This window comes from Antrostomus carolinensis, unplaced genomic scaffold (assembly GCF_000700745.2).
Source record: "Antrostomus carolinensis isolate BGI_N321 unplaced genomic scaffold, ASM70074v2 scaffold9674, whole genome shotgun sequence".
Taxonomy (NCBI): Eukaryota; Metazoa; Chordata; class Aves; order Caprimulgiformes; family Caprimulgidae; genus Antrostomus; species Antrostomus carolinensis.
Window position 1 is genome coordinate 1 of NW_010308681.1, and position 11,921 is coordinate 11,921.

Genomic DNA, 11,921 nt, shown 5'->3' on the forward strand with positions numbered 1-11,921 from the left:
GAGCGTGAGGGGGCCTGTGAGGGGGCCGGGGGGGGCTGCGCTGAGGGTGAGGGCGGATGCCGCCAGCCCGCCCTCCTGCTTGGGGTACAGCGCTGGCAGGGCCTTGTGCTGGGAACGCCGTGAGGCCTGTGCTCGCCGGCCCTCCGCCAGCTTTTGGCTGAGGGGGACTTTGTTCAGAAATCTTCAGTGGTTTTCCTAGGAAAAACAGTGTAAGGCATAAGCTGAGAGCAGGCTGTGACAGAGCTATTGTTTTCTCTGCTGAGAAGTGTAATTTTTTATACTTTATAGCTAGTGGTAGATCATTATATTTATATATGGACACATGCCCTTATTTTATGCATAGTGGAAGTATATTTTAAAGTCCAATTAGAAAGTTGAGATTGGATGTGAGGAAGAATTTCTTTGCTGAAAGGATTCTGAGGCATTGGAAGGGGTTGCCCAGGGCAGTGGTGGAGTCCCCATCCCTGGAGGGATTGAAGAGTCGTGTAGACACAGTGCTGAGGGACATGGGTTAGTCATAGGGGACTTGTCAGTGTAAGATTAATGATTGGACTTGATGATCTTAAAGGTCTTTTCCAATCAAGGCAATTCTGGGATCCTGTGAATATGACATTTCAAGTTCTCTTAAGTCTTTACAAATTTTGTAGTGCTGCTTCTTCTGCTTCTGTAATTAAAAAATTATCTCTTTCAGTAGATACGTGGCACCACTGATAGTAAATGCATTTCTCTTTGCAGGTAATCATGGATCAGGTAATGCAATTCGTGGAACCCAGTCGTCAGTTTGTAAAGGACTCCATACGACTTGTGAAAAGATGCACCAAGCCTGACAGGAAAGGTGAAGCACCCGATAAAACAGAACGCAATCCTTATTTCATCTTCTATCTTACTGTGTATCTTTTCATATGTGACTTGATTTATTGGTCATGAATGTTTCTCAGCTTCCAATATGAGATTTAAACTTGAGTAGTTGTCCAAATGTTAATGGGTTTATGGTTCTGGATATAATAAACTTGAATGTGTCCTTTTCTGGTGTGTACTCAGTCAGGTGTGAGAGCCATACTATCACTCACCTTATGAAATAGGCTACATAGCCAAAATCAGCCATTTTGAGACAGCAAGTAATAATTTTCATGTATTAGGTAGACTGCTCTGAGAAGAACTTGTGTGCACTTTGAAAAGACAAATGCAGTATTTGGGTTTGGCTTATTGCAGTCAACTTGGGGGAAATTCTGGAGGAAACTCAATCATTCTCAAGTCTCCTTCATTTTAGGAGACTTGAAAGGAGCAAGGATTGCTTTTTGCAGTGGCCATTCACAACTTCACAGTTGTCAGTGACTGCCTGATTGGGACAGGAAGAACTTTGGTGCTGGGAATACAGAAGAGTTTGGAACTTTCTCAGAAGTGTTAGAGAGAAGCTATAACTAGAACCAGAATGTTACTGTTCCTCCTTAATGGTAGTAGTCACAATGCTTTATTCGCATGCTTAGGATGAAGTTTACTGACATCTTTTGAGCTCAGTAAGGAACTTCATTCATTGCCAGATTGGCAGGGTTGTGAGGGGCTGTTGACCTTCTTAGTCCACATCATGGTTGCTGTCTTAAAGTAATTGAGAATATCACTTAATTACTCAATTTTTTCAGGGACTTAAGATGCTGTCATCCCGTGACAGACACAAATTCATTCTTGATGCTGTATTGGGAATTATTTTCAGGGCTTGTGTAGATATGCACGAACAATAATGGGATAAACCTTCCATTAAATCTTATGGACTGTGGGTATTTCTGATTCTGCTTATTATTTAAAAAAATTGACATTGACCATCTTGATGGAAAGCAGCAGCATCTTCTCTCTTAAAAACTCATCTGTCTTCTGAAAAAGCGGATTTGTTTCCCAGCATCAACGCAGTTTGCTTTTGAACTGCTTCCTATGTTAACATGTCCATTTTCTAAAGACAGATCTCTCCTTTGCTCACTGCAGGGCACATCTCCTCTATGCCATACACAATGCTTCCTAAATTAATTTTTTTGTTTGTTTTTGCAGAGTTCCAGAAGATTGCCATGGCAACAGCAATAGGCTTTGCAATAATGGGATTTATTGGTTTCTTTGTCAAATTGATCCATATCCCAATCAACAATATCATTGTGTAAGTAAATATGAACCTTCAATCTCACAAAATTTCACATTTATTTGTACCTGTTCAGTTTTACACAGAGAATGTAGTGAGCCCTACAGGATCCACGTTGCTTCAGTATCTGTGCATTTCACATCCTAGTGTAATATGACAGGTATTACTTGATTCAAAGGACTTGATCAGGAAGCAGATCACTCATCTAGCATGCTGGAAAATATTAGAGCCATGCTGCTTCAGTTTTTTCCAAGTATTCTGCTTCAAACCCGAATGTCATATATTCTGATTTCCAGTTCCTCAGTGTGTGTTTATCCACAGAACACTTACCTTATTTGGATCTCACATACTCTTACTGTTTCCAGTTTCTAATTTGGGCATCCAAAGTAAATGCATGGACAGTAGGGTAAAGAAAACTGCTGGAGGGTGAAAGGGCACAAACCAGAGTTGGTCTTGTTTCATTTACAGAGTGCTAGATATGTTTGGAACTTTGTTTTATGTGTAACTGCATTCTGTAAAATACCTTTTGGAATGAACATTGCAGTGTGAAAAACTTTAAGTTGTTCAGCACCCATGGTACTGACATATTAACGCTACCAATTAAAACTCAGATTCTCCACAGCTGATGTAATTAAATACTGTTCTGTGACCATGACAAGTGGCTTGCTTAGACCTGTAAGAGCAGTCCTCTAGGCAAGGAGAAACGTTTGAGAATAGGAGCTGTAACAGTAGAAATGTTTGTCCTAACAAGGCAATGGTGAGAGGATAAATTAGACTTCAGATGGGATCACTTGAATATTTAAAACTGATAACTTTGTTCTCTCAACAGAGGCGGCTGACTATTAATCATGAAGAACAAGATGTTGTGACACTTGCTGCAAAGATTTCACAGCTTTGTAACTTGTTTGCTATTAAACAAGCTCAATTTGGGTTTTCAAATACTCTTCTCATCTTATTCCTCTTTTAAAGTGTATGCAGTCATACCTGTCTACATTACAGGCTTTTTTTTTTAGTAGTAGTAGAGTGAGGGTTTTAGTGTTTTGTTTTGTTACTTCTTTCAACCATAACAGAATCATTCAGGTGGGAAGGAACCTTGAGAGGTCTCTAGTCCAACCTCCTGCTCAAAGCTGGGTCAGTGTTGCATTCTGAGGGCTTTGTCCAAGGGTGACAACTGTACAGCCTCTCTTCAGAAGCTGTTCTAATGCTTAATTTACTGCTTAGAAAACAGCATTGTTCCAGCAAAAGTAGGTGGCAAGAAAACAGCGTAACTGTATCCTCTCACGTGGTGATTTAAAAAAAAAAAACAAAACGCAAAACTATCAACTGAAATTCTTGTGACTAATTTCTGGAATCGCCATCATTACCCCCAACTCCTTTCTGCATTTGGAATTCCTGTTAGGTTATATTATATACGTGACTCCATCAAATAAAGAACTTGCATTACCAGTCCTTATACTGAGGGCATAATTAAGAAAACCAAGCTTAATTGGTTACTAAGGTGTACAGTTTGAGGTTAATTTAGTTGTCAGAGATACTAAGCAGTCCTTCAGTGAACCAACAACTTGCTCGCACCGTGGGACAGGATGCACACCCATTTTGGATAACGTGTTCTGAGGCAACCACACATAGAATTATAAAGGGCTTTGCATTGGTTAACCTGGAAGTTTCTGTTATTAAATGACTCAATATTTTGATTTTAAAACTAAGCCTGCAAAAACTCTTCCTCCTCAGGTTAAGAAATTTCTATTTCTGTCCAAAAAGTTTATGGCAACCATTTAATATTTGCAGAAGTGACACTGCTACTTCTATTACAGACTTTAAAAGTATTGATGCTGGGAAATATGCTACTGGTATTACAGCAGAATTGAAGCTGCTTCAGTACACAAACTTGCTTCCTAAGTAGAAAAGTTCAGTTATTACTGTTTTTGAGAAATCTTCACCAGCACCTACATATGTTACAAACCAGGACAGAAAAATGAGATTAACTGTTCTTAGTCCTGTCACCTTTTAATATAGTTATAATACGTGCAGCTGTGTACTGTATTTCCTTTTAGCAAAAGGGGAGTAAATAGTACAGCACTGTAATAAAACACTTGGTAAAAACAGTCTGAACTAACCAGATAAGCAGTAGCAGTTTCTTTACGTTCACTTCTGTTTGTGCTCGTATTGGGTGGCAGCTCGTGGCTTCTGATTAAGCAGTGTGAGGTCGCAGAATGAAGTACTCAACTGTTGCTACTAATCTTGATTTCATCTCGAGTGACTTTTATTTCTGACTTGTTTTTCCATTCAGTACATAAAATCAGTGCCTGCTTGTGTCTTTCAGAACAGCTTTACTGCCTTAACGCAGTGAAAGTTTGCAGTAATTTGAGTTGAGTCAGCTCAGAAACGGCAGCTGTAGCTGATGCTATCTTTTGATCGCCATTGTCCACAGCAAAGGCTTGTCCGTCTCGATGGTCACGATCCCGGAGTCATCGTAGGTGTTGGAAGTACTGACGAGCGTTCCAAACTTCAGCACCTGGTTAGCTGGGAAAAAAAAATAAGTAAGAGACGTAGTGGTAGTCTTGAAATAAACACATGGGTGTGCATTTATTGTTGTAAAGACTGCTGCTCCTGCAAAGGAGGAAAAAAACCAGCTGAGTACATCTAACCCAGATAAACAGCATCTGAAATAGCTGTGTTAAATATTAATTAGAAGTCTTTTATGAGACTATCTGATGACCTGTAGAGGGAATAAATTAATACTTAATCCCCAAATTAACATTTTGAGTTTACAGCAGATTATTACAAAAGCAGATTGTCAAATGTTCCCCAGAGTTTCACATCTGGAAATGTGTGTTTCATTAGCATCGGCTCCAGTACAACTGCTAGCCGAGGTATTTAAAGTAACACGAGGCAGGGGATCTTACTGTAGTTCCAAACGTGGGATTTGCTTTAGCTCAGCTGCAAGCCTATAATCTCTGAAGATGTGAACAGTTCTAGTCCAAAGGCCAACAGTTAAAAGTGGAACTATTTAACAACTTTTTCTTTGAAATTTGCATATTTTCTTCTACTGCATGCCTAGTGAGGTAGGTGTCCACGTGCATTAGCAACCACGTAGCATTACTCTAACAAAAACTCTACTAAAATTTACATGAGCTGTAACACAGCTAACGGTGCAGTTGTAATGGTAATTTTGAACTATCTGAAGTTTTAAGCAACTGTTCTTTATTGTTTTAGCTGACATGTTTTAAGGGTTACATAGACTTCCTACAAGCTGAGACCAAAGATACAAGCTGCCCCCCAAACAAAAAAAAAAATGCAGTTTAACTTTTATCTTCCATTTCCTCCCTTTTGGAGATAGTATTGCTGGCATTTTGCAAACAGAACTTCCCCAAAAGCACTCTTGAGACTAGTCGGTTCTGTGTTAGTCCTTGTTCATATAAAGGTTCAGAATAAGAACTTTATCCTTTGTTTTAATCTGTAAAACAAGCCAAATAATGGCTCTTTTTCACTGGTGCCACAGAGTTACATTTCCATGGAGGATACAAGGAGAGCTGAGGCTGAGGAGAATTGTTCAGGCAGGTCAGGAATTTCGTGTGCCCCGGCACAACTGCCAAATCCTGCATTAATACTGAAGGAGGAATCCTCAGGATTTTCTCTCAAGCAGCCCACTGCAAAGGGAGATCTGCCTATGATCAAGAGGTGAGCACATCAGCATATTGCGCTCGATTCTGTGATCTGCACAGGAGACAAATACTTAAATTGTGGATGTGAACGTGGGCTGTAGTAAACTCGGGTGTGGTGGTTCCACTGGGCTGGCAGCCAAACACAGCTGCTTGCTCGCTCATTCCCCCCTTCCCAGGGAATCGGGGAGAGAATTGGAGGAATAAGGGTAAGGAGACTTATAGGTTGAAATAAAATTGAAATAAAATAAAACTTAAGTATTATAGTAAAATAATTATGATAACAATAGTAATAAATTATACAAATGAGTGATACACAGTGCAATTGCTCACTACCCGCTGACTAAGACCAGCCTGTTCTTGGATAATGGTCTCAGAGGATCAACAGTCCTGAAACTACAATCCTGGAAGAGCGAGAGCCTGAGTGAGGAAGAAGGGGAAAGCCCCTCATTAATATACTGACCATGATGGGATATAATATGGAATATCCCACTGGCAGAGCCAAATGCCAGTTTAGCTAATTAATTTAAATATTCCTCACACCCGCTTAGACCTTGCACCTGTAGACTAACAAAACACAAAGTACTTCAGCTTCCAGCGACAACTAAAAACACTGGGATGTGATCAACATTCATTAACAAATCCCAGCTGAACCCAAACCCCAGCACTGTTCTAGCTGCTGAAAAGAAACCAGCTCTGGCCCAGCTACAAACCAGGACAGGGGATGTGGTGATGTATTATTACAATGCGTGTTACACTGTCTACCCATTGCTGGAAGCTGCACAGGGGGACTGATTTTGCCAGGCTGTGTGGCTTGAAAATGAGAGACAGTCTGACAAAAGGCAGGACACACAGTGCAGTTCAGTGTCTCTTCTGCCACATCTGTGCTTGCTGCTACTTGTTGAGTTGCCAGAGAACCCAGATTTCCCCTTTTGCAGGTAAACAGGTCACTTAATGAAAATGAGGTAACACACGGGCAGATTTCTCTGGGTAACAATACTGTGTTAAGTGTTATGATGAAGTTATGAATATTTCTAGTCAGTTCAAAGTGTGACAGAACCTTAAATAGTTTAAAATACTTGTTGACAGACAGATTATCCATTTTTGGTTACCATATCTTGAAGGCTGAAGTGGGGGAGGAAGAAGTTGTGGATCAACTCTTACTCTTCTGTATAAACCCACTCATTTAGTGTAATTTATTGCTTTTCACTCAAGACTGTCAGAATAATTCTTAATGTTTCAGCTTTGCATATGAAATAATGGCTCTGCAGAAGGCAAGAATTAAGAACAACATAGCAGCTTAATGAAACAAAATCAAAAGCAGTATTCATGCATAAAATTAAGTTAAAATCTTGCCTTTTTTTTATTTTAACAAAAAGTTCTTGCCCACTAGATGGAGCCTGTTATCTTTCTCTACCAGATATTCTCTGCAAGGATCACAGTTTGAAATGAAGTGAAAAAAAATGCAAAAACGATAAAACAGTACTACTGATTCACATAGCTGAAATGGACCAATTCCAAGCACTCGGGTTCACAACCAGCCAACATTTCAACTAACATAATTAAAAATGCATGCTTTCCATTCAGTAAATGAACAGCAATTAATGTGAAAAACTAGGTTTAAGCCAGTAAAGGAAATAAGAGGATGTACATACTTACTGCTTCTAGGAAAACTTCCTGCTGTGTCATGCATTATGATGTGAGGTTTGCAAGGTCAAAGAAGTGGGAAGTTTTATCAGTTTATACCTGATCCATTCTCTTTTTTAAATGGCTTTCAGTCTTATTTGTTAAGTTCTAGCAAGAGCTATGCCTTGGGAAAAAAACTATTACAAAAAAAATGCCAACCCTTCTTGCTATTGAGATTGGTTTTCTGAAGTGCATTCCAAAGAAAACAACCTTTTTATTTTCTAATATTTAGTATTTATAGTTTTGATGGGTACCAAAAATGATTTTAATAAAGGATTTAACATAGTGATTAAAAAAAAAATAATCTAAATCTCAAAACTCTATGGATTTTTAAAATTCTCTAATTAAAAGACATTTTGTTTTGGATCACTGAAAATTTTCTTTCAGAAAAATAATAGTCTTTTGTTATTCTTGAGAACCTTCAAGAGCTGATATGGATAAAATCAGAAGTGATTCATCAAAAACAGCCCCCTCCCTCCCCCTTCTTCCAGCCACGTTAGGTGTTTTTCCCCCTCAAGTTTTGTTTAGTGCTTTGGTTCCAGTTGAACTGTGTTCACTGATATTAGTCTGTTAATGAGAAAAAGACTCTACCCAGCTCCTATGCAGCCATACTACTTTTCCTTACTCTCCACCTATAAAGTCTTAGAAGGTAACTAAGTAGTAGTGCTGGGGGGTGGTTTTGAAGTCTGACAACTCTGGACTTCAGAAGTAAAAGCAAATGCTATTCTTGCCTTTTAGAGGGAAAAAAAAAAAACCAAACACCAAAAAACTAAAAGCAAACAACAAAATCTATTACGAGACAGGTTTTTATGGTGTGCCCTACGTTCTTATGAGTAACAAGAGATATTTCTGTCTGATAGATCACAGTATATCACTAACTCAGCCCTAACCATGGTCATGGGCAGGGCTTATTTTGACGTGGTAGCAGAGGAATGTTTTTCTAGCAATTGTTATTTTGTTGAGCAAGTGGTTGAATCTGTCAGGGTTTGAGGATGTTGGGAATAATTTAGAGAAGTCTGAGGGCTCATAGGCGAACTTTCCAAAGAAGCATAATCACAAAGATCATTATTTCTTAGACATCCCTTTTGCTGAACAAATTATATGACAAAGGAGGTCTCATTAACCCTAAGACTGCCCATTTCCACTGTTTTATTGCTCATCTTTTGATACTTTTTTTTTAATACACAAAACTAAGGATGCCATGTGAAAAATGTTAGTCTCAGATAGAAGATTTTGAAAATGGATGCATCTTACAGTTGTCAAAACAAGATTTGGAAATGTTAACAAAATCACTCTATAAGTAATCAAGCTATATAAAAAAAAATCAAACAAAAAAGCCCAAACCTAGAAATTTATTTTAAAACTTCTTATCATATTTATATCTTTACCATGGTTGGGAGTTTTATTTTTTAGTTGGTGATACTGAAAATGAGACCTAAGCCTTGCTTGCAATGTGTTCACTGTTCTGCAGGCTTTCAAGCCTGGAAACTGAGAAATAGCGTGGACTAATGATAACTAGATTGCGTCTCATCACGTTAGGTGCTGCAAAAACCCTCTCAATATCAGGTTACTCCTCTTAGTAACTGCATTTGTGATCTACTAGACTTATAAACATTATTTCTGTGACTTCATTGTACTATTTAGGATACTTAAGGTTCAATCCAGCAGAAGAGAGCTTCATCAAGGTCTTGTGTACATCTTATAAGCTGTGCTTAAGGGAGGCATATACAGAGAAATAATTTTTTCTTAAAGGTATCATATCTGGCAAAAGCAAATAATGTAATTAATTTGAAAGGCTCAATTGAACAACAGGCCCTCTGGTTATTCCTACATCTCTACCAAAACCACAGTGAAATCTGGACAGCTGAGAGAGCACTATCTAATAGTCGCACTGGAAGAAGAGTTGATGAGGTACAAGTCCTTCCTTACCACAAGTAGTTTCAGTGAAGAAAGTGATTTTGATGTGAGAATGGCCAGACAGTCACACCTCATGTCTTTATCTGAAGACATGTAGGCGAATGGAAGCCTTTTGGAAAATGCAGTGACATCACCCGAGGGTCCGTGTCACCTTTTGGGATTTCACCACGTCAGGGTCTTACTACTGTGACCACAAATGACTGAGAACAAAACACTGTCATGATAAGCACATCCCACATAGATACCGTGGTATCTGTACTATACTTCCTTTTCTCAACTGTACAGTCACATCTTGCCGATTACCACCACTGAAAATAGAAATAGGTACAGAAATACAAGCAGACTGCCACTGCTGGCATGGATGTTTGGAATATCAAAATAATTAATTATTAATTAAAAGCTTTATTATAGTGAATGTAATCCTCTTCCCCCTAGGCAAACGCTGTATCAAAATGATAGAAAATTAAGATCAATAAGCTGAAACACAAGTTAAAGTGAAATATTGAATTACCATTTGGTATCCTATTATAGTTTATCTGGAGAGGATTTCCCTGAAGTTCTGTGGTAGGAGCAAAAATCTGCATTTAAATGGAGATGCATTAGTGACACATGAGCTGGTACTTTGCAGGTCACCCTGTGTCTGCAGAACAGCAGCTTTCATTTTGCTATTTAAAAATAAAAACCCAATAGCTTATAGCCTGATTTTCCTTTCAATCCTCCTAGTTTTACACTTGTGATTAGACTGACTTCACTGGAGTTAATCTTGATTTACGCTGATGCATACAAAGGAAAAATTGGGTCCTTGGTCTGTGTGCAGTGGGAACTGCAAAACTCAAGTTGCAAATAACAGTAATTTACAATAAAACACGAACTATTTTCAATACTGACACAACACAAGTACCATAAAGGCTTGCGGAGTCTGCTGGGAGGGGACGGGCTAGCCAGATCCCCTCAGGGCAAGGGGAATTTTGAATAAGCAGAGATTGCATGGGGCAATTTTTATAATTATTGTAACTTTTGGTACCTGGTTTTGTAGCACAGAACGATGGGTTTGCAATCTCAACTGATCTGTATGAGCGGGCTCAGGAAAGCATTGAGAGGATATGGGGTGAAGCTGGCAAAGACTGTGGGCAAGGGCTCTGCAGCGCAGGCTGCCTGGCCTCACATCGGTGGGAATGTAAGAGGTGACAACAAAAGCACTCGCTGTCAAGGCTTAACGATTTCATTTAAAAAGAGAGAAAAATATATGAACAGAACTGTGTGTTCTACCCTGGATAGAAACCACCCATGTGGGCTCAAGCCTTCAGAAATGCAAAGGGATGTCTGAAGTTCTCACACTTATTTTCAGCACGCTTTTCCACGTATTTTTCCACCTTTGTCATCACAGTGATGCTGTAAGAATAGCTCAGACTCCCCCTGTCACATCACCTGCTTGGTGGCAAATTAAGATGATAAGCTGATAAAAATGATGCTAAGAAATGAGTGCTTTCTACACAAATGTTTGCTGCTACTACTGCTTCACCAAAATCAACAAGAATCCTTAACTGCAGGAAGGTTCTACAGCTATTAGCAGCATTTTAGCACAACTAACAAGATGTGGCTCCAGTGTTTGTTCAAAGTCATTTCAGCCTCTTAATTAAAGTGGCCTGGAAAGTCTATCACAAAAACGGTATATGCTCCTTTCAGGAGTCCCTTTCCAGTCTAGATATGATAAAACCCTACCAATACTACAATAGTAGATGTGATTTACCAAAAATGTGAGTAAGAATGAAGTCTGTAAGATTGTTTTGCTAAGCTAAAGGCAAAGTTAGGCTATAAAGTAATTTAAAGAATTTAGTTTAGCAAGGAGCAGAGTGCTTACTTCATTTTTGATGCTTTCCAGTAAGTTTGTATACTATTTATCAAAGTACTTACAACTCTGAGGGGCCGTACAAGTGACAGGAACTATTAATAATAATGTTAGAGCACCGAAGAACCAGCTGCAGAAATAAAATACAGCTTCAGTTTGACAGTCACTACTGTAGAGATCTTGCATATAATCTAGACAAAATGTTGCTATTCTGGTCTGTCTCTGCTTCGTGTTGTGAGATAAAAAAACCACTATTCTCTCGAGAAAAAGGGGCAAGAGTAATGCTGAGATGCATCAGCTAATTAATTGTCTTAGTTCTAAACTTACCCGTAAGACACCTCCTAGCACACATCATCCTATCACGCTGCCGTGCTTTAGAGACATTCCTTCAGTCACACAAAGCTGAGGATGGCAATCTGCTACAACACTGAAACCCCAAATTAGTTAAAAACAATGGCTTTCTGTCTTGGCATTGAGGTCTGAAGCTCTGGTTTGACATGACAGCAAAGAACCTAAAAATACTCGCTATTTTGAAAGCTGCTACACCGCCAACTTGATACGATGCCTCTAATGGTGAAATATACTGAATTTGTTAGAGGAAGATGGCTAAATTATCCTAGCAAATGACCACACCCGGTGCTGCAGAAAGGAGTGAAATTCCCCCTACATTCCCCATGATCCA

At 39.1% G+C, this 11,921-nt stretch overlaps 1 protein-coding gene across 1 annotated transcript; it reads left to right on the forward strand.

Moving 5' to 3' along the window:
* Window positions 1-717: 717 nt before the first annotated feature.
* SEC61G (SEC61 translocon subunit gamma) lies at window positions 718-3,140 on the forward strand. The gene is made up of 3 exons (XM_010165854.2): window positions 718-835; window positions 2,041-2,143; window positions 2,955-3,140. The coding sequence occupies exons 1-3, from the start codon at window positions 718-720 to the stop codon at window positions 2,962-2,964; spliced, it is 231 nt and encodes a 76-aa protein (XP_010164156.2). The 3' UTR covers window positions 2,965-3,140.
* Window positions 3,141-11,921: the final 8,781 nt, after the last annotated feature.

Bases quoted from the DNA above. Each gene is read 5' to 3' on its own strand.
- SEC61G (XM_010165854.2), top strand. From the start codon at position 718: ATGCATTTCTCTTTGCAGGTAATCATGGATCAGGTAATGCAATTCGTG. The intron at 836-2,040 runs GTGAAGCACCCG...TTGTTTTTGCAG, and splicing joins CACCAAGCCTGACAGGAAAG to AGTTCCAGAAGATTGCCATG.